Source organism: Eurosta solidaginis, chromosome 1 (genome assembly GCF_040869045.1).
Source record: "Eurosta solidaginis isolate ZX-2024a chromosome 1, ASM4086904v1, whole genome shotgun sequence".
Lineage (NCBI taxonomy): Eukaryota > Metazoa > Arthropoda > Insecta > Diptera > Tephritidae > Eurosta > Eurosta solidaginis.
Genome location: NC_090319.1, coordinates 374033 through 388443, shown reverse-complemented (window position 1 = coordinate 388443; position 14411 = coordinate 374033). Strand labels below are relative to the sequence as shown.

Sequence of the window (14411 nt, the reverse complement as noted above, 5' to 3'; positions counted from 1 at the left end):
AATGGAGTTGATACTGGGTTTCATACATAAATAGTAAGTACTATTACAAAAAAAAAAATTATATCAAGTGAAACACATATTTTATATTTTACTGTTTTGTATTAAGTTATTCTAATAAATATATTATTTTAAGTATCTATCCACAAAGGCTACAAAAAGCTTGCTCTCCTTTGAAGGAAGAAAAGGAGCCCAATTCTTTACAAACTTATTAATGCTTTAAGGATAACATAATTTACTGTGAATTAAATTATTCTGTTAATAACTTAAATTTTAATATAATTTTGTTTTGAGGTGATTAACTATAAATGATTGTTTGACCTTTTACTACTGTTATATAAACTCTTTAATTGAAAATTATTTTCTATTTTTTAGTTCGGTTAGCTATAAAAGCGTGTTTTTTTAGTTTTTTTTAAACTATTATTTATTTTTAATTTTTTAGTTCAAGTAATTTTAAAAGTTTTAGTCGAGAGTGATGAAACCTGGAAACGCCAGCGGGCCATGGATGAATCCAACCCCAAGATCAATGGCATTATAGACGAGAGCAGCGAAGATGGCAGGATCCCGAAACAACAGTGGAAGTGGATCGAAGCTCGCTACGGTGGCCGTTAAGGTTAAGAAAGACAACCCTGGTCCAACGCCATCTTACACCGCCACAGGTTTGGAAGTCAACCGGGATAAAACCGAGCTTGTCATCCTCACGAGGAGGTACAAAGTACCAAATTTTACAACGCCAAGAATTGGGGGTACGTTCTTAGCGTTTAGCGATCGAGTCAAGTATGTGGGAGTCATTCTGGATAGGAATTATGAAGTGACCATATAGTGGAGCAATCCAAGAAGGCAGCAGCAGAGCTGTTCACCTGCAAGAGGGCAATTGGCACCTCCTGCGAATTCTCCCCTAAGGTGACCTACTGGATTTACACAACCATTGTGCGCCCGACTCTTCTTTATGGTGCCTTGGTCTGGTCTGGCACTAGCTAAAAGTACCTATCTTAAAATGCTTCAAAAGGTGCAACGGAGTTCGGAGCCCTACATTACCGGGGCTCTCGGCTCCACTCCTGATTCCGTTACATACATACATGGATACATAGATACATAGATAGATACAGGTCAAGCTAATAAAAGCGTGTTAAAAAGGCTCCAGTATGCATCCACTTCTATCATTAATAAAGGAATGCGTTTTTCGCATTATGTGCAAGGTTTCAAATCTATGACCATTTGGGGTGGTCATAAGTTCAATTGACCTTATGCCCGTTAACCTTATGTCACCCCACCATCACATTATTGCATTCTCATCGAGCCTTGATACGTCTGCAAAGTTTCAATCAAACTTATGGCCATTCAAAGTGGTAATAAGGCCAATTGACCTTATGTCACCACACCATCACATTAATGCCGTTTAATCGAGCCTTGATACGTGTGCAAAGTTTCAATCAAACTTATGGCCATTCAAAGTGGTAATAAGGCCAATTGACCTTGTGTCACCACACCATCACATTAATGCCGTTTAATCGGTCCTTGATACGTATGCAAAGTTTCAAATTAATCAGGCTTCTAGAAACCGGCGAAAATTAAGCTCAAAGATTCCTTTACACACATATATAGATAGATACAGGTCAAGCTAATAAAAGCGTGTTAAAAAAATACGCGCGATTTACCTCCGAGGAGATTCTAATCTTCCAATTTGCTTCGTGCTCGTTTTTAACTTTTCCTTCAAATTGGCGGAATGGAACGAACATGTTTTATGCCGACTCCGAACGGCAGTTGCAAGGCAGTCGAATTTTCACTGGAAGGATTTCCTAACCACAACCGAGAGTCGAAAATAATTGATATAAAAAAAATCAAATATAAAATGTTAAAAGTGAAAAAATTTTTGAAGGCAGTGTTTTCATCATTTAGTGTGTTATGAAACGAAAATTCAAATATGTATATTTATTTAGTAGTTAAAAATCAACGTTCATTTTAATGTTGCTTCATGATGCAATTGGGCGGCCGTCGTGGTGAGGTGGTAGGTTGATCCGCCTACCATACAGAGGGTGGTGGGTTTAACTCCCGAGCAAAGTAACATCAAAAATTTAGAGACAATTAGTTCTTCTAATCGGGGTTGCCCCTCGGAAACGATTTGGCAAACACTACCGAATGTATTTCTGCCATGAAAAGCTTCTCACTGAGAATTCATCTGCGTTTCAGACGCCGTTCGGAGTCGGCATAAAACATGTACGCTTCGTCCCGTAGGGAAAATTAAAAAGGAGCACGACGCAAATTGGAATAAAAGTTGGGCCAAATTCTCCTCGAAGGTTATTTATTTATTCATGATTCAATTAGTAGGATTTGTTCTCTAACGGCAGCAGAGCTTTGACACTCCTATATATACAATAAATCAGGACGGGTTGCATTGTAGTAGAAAAGTACCTCAAGTAGTATATTAGTACTGATAGTAATTTTGTGAAATTAAAATTTTTTACTAGACAAAATTAAGCCGCCATAATGTCAAAAAAAAGCGCAAATGGCTGGTTTTTTAGAACTTAAAGTTCAGACTTTGACAGAATAATCCAATCTACAGCTTAGGTGCGGTCTTGCTACAAAGTTTGCTTAGCGTAAAACGGGACCAAAAGTTGATCTATTTTTATCAGCTGGCGCGTTAATCTGCAATGCGAATCTTTTGCCATCATTGCAAATCATTAAAACTAATCTTACACCATGAAACTATTTTGCAATTCCATACATACGTTATATGTAACATCTTAAGTATTGTCTAATGACCCTTTTACATGAGTCGATTTTGACGCTCAATCATTAACTGCCTTACAATTGTGTTGTATGTGCCGGAGTTGCGCGACAATTTGCTATTAGTAGGGAAACTAACGAACGCCGGTGTGGATGTAATATTCTGCAAGAATAAAGCAAATATTATAAAAGATGGAGAACTGATAGCAACAGCGTATTTGCAAGATGGACTGTATGAAATGGAAGTACATATAGAATTTGTTGCGGCATTTATGTGTAATAAAGATAAAGTTGAGATGTGGCACAAGCGTTTTGGACACATTGGTCAGCAAGCCTTTGATGAAATAGTAAATAAAGAACTCGTATTGGGATTAAACTTAAAAGCAGAGAAATGCAAATTTTGTGATGTGTGTGTAGGAGCAAAACATAATCGTTATCCATTTAACGGACATCGTGAACGAAGTAAGAGGCCACTTGAGAGAATTCATTCAGATGTTTGTGGACCAATCGATCCAGTTGCATGGAATGGGTCAAGATATTTCTTAACGTTAATTGATGATTACACACATTTTAGTTTTGTATATGCAATTAAAAATAAGTCGGGTGTTTTTAAGTCAATGAAGGAGTACGAAGCAATAGTATCAGCAAAATTCGACTCGTCAATTTCGAAATTAACAGTTGATCAAGGACGGGAGTATTGTTCGAAAGAACAGAGGCATGGTATAAGCAAAAGGGCATTCAGGTTGAACCAACGGTTGCATAAGTCCTCAACAAAATGGTGTTGCGGAACGTTTCAACAGAACATTAGTTAAAAAGTTGGATCGTTATTGTTTGAAGCCAATATGCCGAAACTGCTGTGGTGTGAGGCTGTGTATACAGCGGTTTATTTAATCAATCGAAGTCCAACAAAATCATTGGCTAAGTCAATAACGCCTTCGGAGATGTGGTATGGTACTAAGCCGGATGTTAGTAAAGTTCGAGTTTTTGGTTGTAAGGCATACGCATGGATACCTAGTCAAAAACGAAAGAAATTAGATTTTAAAAGCCGTAAATCAGTATTGGTTGGGTATGCTCCAAATGGATACCGACTTTGGGACATAAATGCGCAGAAAATTTTCATTGCTCGTGACGTAAGGTTTGACGAGAATGTTTTTCCGTTTGAAAAAGAAATATCTAAGGAGACACAGAATAAGCAATTGTATATCAGATGCAGCCATGAGCGAGAAGGGGATGATGATAATGATGTCCTCATGGAAGATGGAGTTTTAAATAATGCAACTACAATTTCTGAAAATTTAATATGTGATGAAAGCCAAGTTGAATCTGATCATGAAAAAACAGAAGCCAACGATTCATATGAAGATGCATGAAATGAGGATGATATCGAAGTTGTGATGAAAGCCAAGTTTAATCTGATCATGAAAAAACAGAAGCCAACGATTCATATGAAAATGCAATAAATGAGGATGGTATCGAAGTTGCGCTCCCTTCGCATAACAGTGAGTCTCTGCCTGAAGCTTCTGTAAGACGTAGTGAACGGGAGCGTCGGCGTCCATGTAAGTTTATTGATTACTTTACTGGGTATAGAGCAACTTCTGCTGTTTGTATTGCAACAGATCATCCTGAAGCTTATTCAGAATTAACACAATTTGGTATGGCAGATTGTAATCCTTGAGAAGTCCAATGGAAAAAGGATTGCAGCTACTACAAAATAATGAACCAGATAATCTCAATAAACCATATAAAGAAATGTTGGGAAGCCTTATGTATATAATGATGGGCGCAAGACCTGATATCTGTTATCCTGTTGGATACATGGGCAGATATAAACAAAACCCAAAGGAAGAACATTGGCAATGTCTTAAAAGGATTTTAAGATATCTTAAAGGAAGTAAAGGAAACAAATTGGTATTTAAGAAAACTTCAGATAAACCTCTTATTGGATTCGCGGATGCAGATTGGGCTACTGATGCAACAGATCGTAAATCAGTTAGTGGATATATATTTCAAGTATATGAGTGTACTTTTTCATGGTCAAGCAAAAAGCAAGTATCTGTAGCTCTCTCCTCAAGCGAATCAGAGTATGTTGCCTTAAGTGCGGCTGTAACAGAAGCTATTTGGTTACATGGTTTACTGAAGGATCTACAAGTTAATAATCAACCAGTTGAAATATTTGAAGACAATAGAGGCTGTATTGGAATGGCTAATACATTTGATTCAAGAAAAGCTAAACATTTATCAGAGATGCAGTTGCAAAAGGCTTGGTAAAGCTGATTTCAATACCTACAGAAGATCAACTTGCAGACATATGCACAAAGGCACTAGATGTAATTAGAATGAAGAAATTATGTTTCAAGTTGGGATTGCAAGATTGAGAAGGGGTGTTGAAACTAAAGCAATCTTTGCTTTTGAATTAAAAAAAATATATATGTCATATTTTTTCATTACTTGATTTTTCCTGTGCGTGTTAATACCAGAGCTGTAAAAGTGTGCAATCATTTGAAATTTCAAATCATTGATTTAAGAATGCTGTTTCTTCATTATTTCAATCCTTGTTAAGGAATGTGGCTTAAAAGTCAACCCATTCTTCATTCAGTAGCGGGAAAAAACGAATGCACTCTTGAACTCATTCGAAGAAAGAATGAAGTAATTGAATGAAACACAAACAGTTTTCAACATAGAATAAGCATTCAAATGAATGCAGCCTTTGCTGAGTGCGCACACACATTTCTAGTACCAATCAGTTATGAAAATGTCGTACATGCACAAAACCCGCTCAAATATCACATGGTTGCATTGAATTAAAGTCACTTCAAAATATCTACACACAAATTTAATTATTGTCCGTAATGACCAGTTTTTTTCGATATTTAAATGGTAATAAAGCACAAAGAAGTTAACTGGAAAAGTATTCTTATTGAAATTTTCTTAAAAATTTAATAATAAAAAAAGCAAATGACAAAGATTTCAACATCCCTGTTCCGAAAATTGTCATCGTTCTAAATAAGTGTTGCCAATGTGGCATATAAAAGGCTTGCAGGAAAAAGTACTAATCTACATTTCAACGTCCTCAATTGTTGATTAAACAATTGAAAGATATATATTATAAAAGCTCTTACGTTCCTTAATATATTCTTCCTAGCGGTTTATGGTCAAATACTGTATAGATAATGGTTTGTGAGTTTCCAAATTGCAATATACTATTTTTCTCTATTTTCTAAGAAAAATATTCTTCTAAACACAATAGTTTGTAATTACAGTCATTTAAAATAGGCTCTATAGGTAGTTGTAGCTTTGTTGATAGCAAAGAAAATTAACTTTGAATACAAATCTGCTCAAGTAAGATAGAATTCAACCTACAAATGCCATGCAAATAGGCTGAGAGACTAATGGTCCTTCTCAATCACTCGGGTCCTATATTTATATTCCGTCAAACACTGTCAAAACATCAGCTGTAAAAAACTGTAATCCGATGGAGCCAGTCAATCTCTTTGTCGGGAGGGAAATTAATAACCTCTGAAGAGTTTCTCCCAATGAAACATTTTTTTTTTTCGTGGCACATATGAAGGAAAACTCGGAAGGTGACTCAGGTGAATAGAAAAAGCCTGAATCGCTGTAGGACGATGCCATGGAATTAGACATATATTTATCGAAATTCTCGGAATTAGGAAGCTCCAACGAAATCGCCGATAGACCTATGTACTTTGATGTATTTAAATTTAAACGACTTAAACTCAAGTATCTGTTTTTGTTATATTATCGGCAAAAAATATCCACAATTTATTCTATTTGGTCAATGCACAATGTGTTCATTTACAATATCCATTTTACTACAATAGCAAAATAAGTAGGACATATAGAACCATTTTGACATATAGCAAGAAAGCAATAGATTGTCTTTGCGAAGTTTAAAGAGAAACTGAAAAGAAACATTTACTGGCATATTTCGATGATTTAAGGCAACTGCAGTTTCACCGTGTGATTCGCGGTTCGAATATCAGTGAAGCCTTTGATAACATTCGAAATTGACTGATGATGATTATGTGGTGGTTTTCGAAATGTTAAAATCGCAGTATGCCAGTAAATTTTTCTTTCTTTTCAAAAATAATGAGTGTTAAGCTCATGAATTCTGAAATATTAAACTACTTGAATAATTAGGAGGGGATATTATTTCTATTGATAAATTTTACGCCTTTTTTTGCACCCAATTTCTAAATTGATTTAACATATCTGATGGCAATGAAAGTATACAAAAAAAGAACCCTGGGGGAAAAGTATTTAGTACTGAATGGAAAAAAAGTGTGCATTCATTCAAGTTTACATTCATTAAAGATTGGGAATGGTTCCTACATTCCCACTCTATATTGAATTATATTTTACCATTCAATAACACACACACTTAAGATTTGAGTTAAGGTATTTTGAGCCATTCAGGAATGGAGATTTATAATATGCAACCAATAAATCACAATTTTGTAAAAGAATGATGAGAGAATGCATACTCAATTGATTCAATCTTCTTACTCATCTGCCTTGCAAATGCCGTTCGGAGACAGCGTAAAGCATGTAGGTCCCGTCCCGCCAATATTGCCAACGCAAAGTGGAAGAGAAGCTCGGCCTAAAATCTCTTCGGAGGTTATCGCACCTTACATTTATTTATTTATTTTTCATTGCTAGGAAGAGATTGCTCACGTGCTTTGTTAGAGACAAGAAAAGTCGTCTCAAAAATGAATAAAGCAAACTTCATTTCATAATTTTTATCATAAAATTGCATTAAAATCAATCTACATATATCTATATTTAATCATTATTTAAAAAGTATTAGGGGCCCTCTGTTATGCCCCCATCTCGTGTGCTTCCAAAATACAACCTGGAGCTAAGGGCGGTCGATTTGACAGCTGTCAAAACATCCTCTACCTTTTATCATTTAATTATGGAAAAAATGTCGATGATAATAATTCTCAAGCATCGTTTTTGTTTTTATCGGCCTATTGATAAATGATTCAAGGTTCGATTCGAGCTCAAGGCCAGACAATAATTTTTTCTAATGATAATTATTCTTATTTTTTAATTTTTCTAAATTTGAAAAATTGTATTTTGTTTTTGGAATAGTACGTAGAAAATTTTTCAGACAACCTGCCATAGCTGCGCAGATAGATCCATTTCGAAGGGTGCTAAGCCTTCATCATCAGTACGCTTTAGGCATGCTGCGCTAACCATTTAGCTATACAGCGGTGATTTGTTTGACTGGCAAATTTGCTACTTCTATTCCGTTTTACCAGCTATATTTATTCAGTGTTGCGCCATCTGGTGCAAATCACTGATAATGCTGGATTTTTGTTTATTGTCAATTACTTTGTTTGACATTCCCAAGTGCTCATGGTTTATTAACAATTGTTTTTGTTTTTATCGGCCTTTTGATAAATGATTCAAGGTTCGATTCGAGCTCAAGGCCAGAACAATAATTTTTTTCTGATGATAATTATTGTTATTTTTTAATTTTTCTAAATTTGAAAAATTGTATTCAATTCAGTACCAGGTGTTGTTATCCCACCAGCTCATTGCTTCTTCTTGATAATTTTCCATACAAAGCCTTGTACAACAAAATGCCCGTTAATCGAAATCTATGAAAATTTTCTTTTGACTTGACATTCATCTGCAAGGCGAATTGATTGAATTCGCTTTGCCACCACCTGGTATAGATTCGCCTTGTGCAAAACTTATTATAAAGCAACGTTTGTCGCGAGGCGAATCTATACAAGGTGATGGCAAAGCGAATTGAACATATTCGCCTATCAGAAGACTTTTAAGTCGAAAGAAAATTTGCATTGATTTCGATTAACTAACATATTGTTGTACCAAGACGCTGTATGGAAAATAATCAAGAAGAAGCAATCAGCTATCGGGATAACAGGACTTGATACTGAATTCGCCTTGGTTTGTGTAATACAACTTAAGACTATAGTATCTCTTTAATAAACACATATGTACTATTTGTATACAAAGATTTTTTGTCAAACGTTCAATCACCTACATTAATATTTTAAACTCATTGGACAATAATTACTTCTTACTAAATTACATGCGTTAGTGAAAAATGTGCATAAGACATTTTGTTCGGACCGTTCAATTTGCTATAAATGTTGGGCAAGAAATCAGCAGACAGATCTTTTAGTAATAATATACATATATCGTTGACGAAGTGGAAAAAGCTGCTAACTCTACTTTTTAATCAACAATACTTTTTGATGCTGATGGATGGTAGGCAATTTCTGTACATGGTGGTATACATATATCGTTGACGACATTTACTCAACAATACTTTTTGATGCTGATGGATGGTAGGCAATTTCTGTACATGGTGGTGAAAGAAAAGTCTGTGTTTAATGTGCAGAAAATTAAAGATGATGATTAAACTCCAACATACTTAAGAAAAGCTACCAACTTCGAATATTTTCAATACATTTTGAAATTAACACCGTTGAGTTTAATTGAATTGTTTCGTTCTGCTGTAAAACTTTTTATGCATGGAGTTAGTAGCATTAAGTGGAAACGGAAAACTGATGAGTGGAAATGGAAAACTGTTATGAACATATCGTCGAGACTGCAGTAAAAGCTGCTTACTTCACATTTCACTCAAAACTGCTTTTTGGTACTGATGAAATGAGACACGATTTTTGCACATGGTGGTTAAAAAAAACTCTTGTTCATTGTCCAGAATCGCTTAAAATTACTTAAAATAAAAGCTGCTAAGTAACAAAAAAGTTATGAAAACCCGCTACCTCCATATATTTTCAATACATTTTGAAATTTAAAATTTTGCGTTCAAATCAGTTTTTTCGCAATACTGTAAAATTGTGTTGGATGGTTAGCAGCTTTTACCGCGGCGTAGACAAAATGCTTTCTATTAATATCAAAAGCCAATACTTGGTGAGTATATTCTAGAGTTGTCCAGCAAAAGGTTCTTCCGTGGTCCATTCGAGAAAAAGAAACCTCGATTCTTTTTTACCTGCCCTAATGCACATCCAAACCAAAAATTAGTCATAGCTCAGTTTTTATAATAGGGTAATTCTCTCTATATTCTAGAGTTTTCCAACAAATAGTTCTTCCGTGGCCCATTCGGGAAAAACAACCTACGATTCTTTTTTACCCGCCCTAATGCACATCCGAAACCAAAATTAGCTACACATAGTACAAACAGATTTTATAAGGTAATTCTCTCAAATGACAACTTTTGGTAATTAAATTAAATTGAGGGAAACATTTCAAAGCAAATCTTGGAAAAGACTTTTGTCATTATTGAGGTCTCCACAGGCATTCCGAAGAGTCCTTTGAACTAAATGGACAATTTACAAATGTAGGGCATACCGATTGAGGCGATTCTGCGGTGAAAATCGATTGGAAGGTAAATGAAAACTCATATTTTTCAGATGTATTGATTACAGATGGTCAGCAACAACAAAAGGAATAAAATCCATGCAAAGGGTGAACAGAAAGAATGTTATAAGTAATGCCCTTTGTAATTGATTCAAAATTGTTTATATTGAAGTGCAAACCACAATATATGTACAAAATTGTGTGTAAACTGGATTCCGAAAGCAATGATCTTTGTTTAAATGAAAAAAATTTCATAATAATATATGAACATTTGTTCTAAAGTTGTTTTGTTAAATATAAACTTCCGACGTCCGGCTCATAATTTTCTTCATATCAGTCATAAAAGATTCTTAAAAGATCATATTTCTGAGGCTCAAAATTTTCACATATTTCGGTCTTTTACCGGATTGCTCCGTGAACGTTTTAGGTGCTGGAATTTGTTTTGTATTTGAAAAAATACTAAGTAAAATTTTAAATATTTCGGTTCCGTGATTCGTTCATAAGGTCCATTTCTAATTTTCTTTATGAATCAATTTTGATTTCAAATTTTTTTCAGTGCAATAATATTTTTGAATAAATTTTAGTTGTCAATTTGTTAGTGTAAATTTGTTCTTCATACCCAAGTGCGTGAGCTCTATATAAAAGTGATTTTTTTACGCTTTCATAAGAAACTCAGGCACTTACATATGGGAGTGCGATAAAATATTTTTTTTATATTTAAGTGTAGATTTGTATCTGTGCCTACGCTTCAGGGCAAAGCAAAAGTGCTACAAGCAGCTCTGTCTATAATTTTTCTATTCAAATTACATTTGGAGACCGTAGAAATTTTTTTACAAAAGAGATAATACCCCTAATGATTTTTTGACATAAATATATTCGTAAGAGCATCATCAAAAAACTCATACGTTTTATTTCTCAATGGACGCTTTCAGCGAACGGATACGTTGCAAACATGTTTCCGTCAGTTGAGTACTAGAGTTTTTGTTTTTTGAACGGCTAATTGCCAAATGAAAAAATTATCCTTAAATATTAAGGAAAAGGACTTCTTAAATTATTTTTTAGACTCCAACATAATATTAAGAGCAAAAGTTGTAAGCATAACCAACAATCATCAGCAGTTGTGTTTGCTGAAAGCATCCAATGATAATAATCTATGTCTAGCTACTTAGTTTTGTAAAAAATATAGTTATTTTTTTGCTATCCAGAAGCGTTTGAATTACATAAGTGTGGTTTGGAGTTGTGACAGTTTTTGGTTTAGGGTACCATATGTATACGTAACGCTCCGCGAGAAGACCCATACTAAACAAAAATTTATTCTTTTCTTGACGATATATCACTACATAGTATAAAACAAAGTCGCTTTTTCTGTCCCTATGTCCCTTTGAATGCTTAAACCTTTAAAACTACGCAACGGATTTTGATGCGTTTTTTTAATAGATAAGAGTGATTGAAGAGGAAGGTTTATATGTATAATAACATCCATTAAATAGTGGAAATCGAAATTGTTCTAAATAGTGGAGAAATACTGTTATTTTTGAAGTTTCTAATGTGATGTCTATCTATATATATAAAAGAAAGTGGTGTTAGTTACACTATTTATAACTCTAGAACGGATGAACCGATTTGGCTGAAAATTGGTGGAGGTAGGCTAGAACCAGGAGACGGACATAGGATACCTTTTATCCCCTTCTGGCTAGGGGCTTGAGATCAAAACGTGGACCTGGGTAATCCTGGGATGTGTTTGTACAATATGGGTATCGAACGGAAGCTGATTATGACTACTTTGATACGGGGTATTTTTCGTACCCCTGAGTGACTAGGGTCTCGAGATATAGGCCGAAACGTGGACCCGGGTACCCCTATAATGTGTTTATAGAATATGGATAAATGAAAGCTTTTGATGATTGCTTTAGTAGAGGGTAATTTTCATACCCCTGGGTGAATAGGGTCTCGAGATATAGGCCAAACGTGGGCCCATGTACCCCTAGACAGTGTTTATACAATATGGATATCAAATTAAACCTGTTGATGGGTGCTTTAGTACAGGGTAGTTTTCATACTTATTTGTGACTAGGTTCTCGAGATATAGGCCAAAACGTGGACCCGGATACCCCTAGAATGTGTGTGTAATATGGATATCAAATGAAAGCTGTTGCTGAGAGCTTTAAAGTAATTTTCATTGTGATATTCGATTTAGTCGCATCAACCTGGCAAAACTGACAAATAGTTAGACGGAAAAATCTTATTAAAATGTATGCAGATAGACCAAATTTCGGGGCAGAACAACGTCTGCCGGGTATGCTAGTTATAAATAAAAATTTGTTCTAGAAATTGATAAAAACCGGAGGTTGACATCGTTATTGAGTTATGGGGGTCATGCGAAAGCTAGCGCGCACCACCTACTATACATGCACAAGTGTAAAATCAACGGCATTCGACTTAGGGGCTTTTTCCACGGAGTAACATATTCAATTTAATATTACATAGTGTATAGTACACAATTTTATCAGAGCGTCATACACCATGCAAGTTAAAGCGCATATATATTCGCTTTTTTTACGTGCACATCTGCGTTTGCCACTAAAAAAAGCTTCACGGACTTGTGTACAGTAACTTTTTTATAATGAGATTAAGGCCCCACCACATCGTTAGTGGTAAAAGGCGACGACACTCACTTTATCAATTATAGCGAATAACGTATGCAAAAATCGGTAGTGGTGAATAGCTCAGACTCACGCCTTTTCGGCAATAGTAAATAAAGTACCACCACCTCGGATATGGTGAATATCGGAAATTTTCACTTGTTCTTTCATGGTGTATAACACACACTTTTTCGCAATGATGTATAGGCCAAACGTGGGCCCATGTACCCCTAGACAGTGTTTATACAATATGGATATCAAATTAAACCTGTTGATGAGTGCTTTAGTACAGGGTAGTTTTCATACTTATTTGTGACTAGGGTCTCGAGATATAGGCCAAAACGTGGACCCGGATACCCCTAGAATGTGTGTGTAATATGGATATCAAATGAAAGCTGTTGCTGAGAGCTTTAAAGTAATTTTCATTGTGATATTCGATTTAGTCGCATCAACCTGGCAAAACTGACAAATAGTTAGACGGAAAAAGCTTATTAAAATGTATGCAGATAGACCAAATTTCGGGGCAGAACAACGTCTGCCGGGTATGCTAGTTATAAATAAAAATTTTTCTAGAAATTGATAAAAACCGGAGGTTGACATCGTTATTGAGTTATGCGGGTCATGCAAAAGCTAGCGCGCACCACCCACTATACCTGCACAAGTGTAAAATCAACGGCATTCGACTTAGGGGCTTTTTCCACGGAGTCACAAATTCAATTTAATATTACATAGTGTATAGTACACAATTTTATCAGAGCGTCACACCATGCAAGTTAAAGCGCATATATATTCGCTTTTTTTACGTGCACATCTGCGTTTGCCACTAAAAAAAAAGCTTCACGGACTTGTGTACAGTAACTTTTTTATAATGAGATTAAGGCCCCACCACATCGTTAGTGGTAAAAGGCGACGACACTCACTTTATCAATTATAGCGAATAACGTATGCAAAAATCGGTAGTGGTGAATAGCTCAGACTCACGCCTTTTCGGCAATAGTAAATAAAGTACCACCACCTCGGATATGGTGAATATCGGACATTTTCACTTGTTCTTTCATGGTGTATAACTCACACTTTTTCGTAATGATGTACTAATACTAATTGGCAAGCTATTCAGAAGTATATAATTGATATGCACGTAAAACCACAGCAAGTCTGGTTACAAAGTAGTTTCATGGCGATTCATTGATTTAAATATTGGCCCATCACAAAGTACTAAATTTCACTATAATAATCAGTGCAAATGCCAAATAGGATGAAACGGCATTAATATTAGCATAAATATTTCAATGTCTTATGGATAGTGATTAAAAAAATATACACGTAAAAATACAAATTAAATGAAAATTAAAAAGCGCAGTGATCACTTTCCATAACAGTGATAATTTCCTTGTTCTGCCCTCCGCTGATCAGGCGAGTGCGTTATAGAGCACTCCTTCTGGAGAATTTGTCGCAGCTCTGATAGTACATATTATCTAATGAATTTCAATAAATGCATACAGCGATGGAGGTACAACGTTGATATACTGAATACGATGCTTCTGTATGGTTCGCGCAGCCAAACACGCCAAAGTTGTGTATTTAAGTGGATTAACGATTTCGTGAATTTTTCTGGGTTTCAATAGAGTTTCAAAAGTTTCACCAGCTACATTTTTGGCATCCTATATT

General features: G+C 35.3%; 1 protein-coding gene across 4 annotated transcripts in view; it reads right to left on the bottom strand.

Annotated features, from left to right (window-relative positions):
* Positions 1-79: 79 nt before the first annotated feature.
* Positions 80-14411, bottom strand: part of LOC137245948 (protein fem-1 homolog CG6966) — a 55309-nt gene continuing 40977 nt past the window's right edge. For 3 of the 4 annotated variants that reach the window (XM_067777123.1, XM_067777132.1, XM_067777127.1), the window contains one exon: positions 80-14404. In XM_067777123.1, the coding sequence (XP_067633224.1) occupies positions 14219-14404 (186 nt within the window). In that variant the 3' untranslated portion in view covers positions 80-14218. The remainder of the gene's footprint in view (positions 14405-14411) is intronic. The other variant, XR_010951417.1, reaches the window with a different exon arrangement.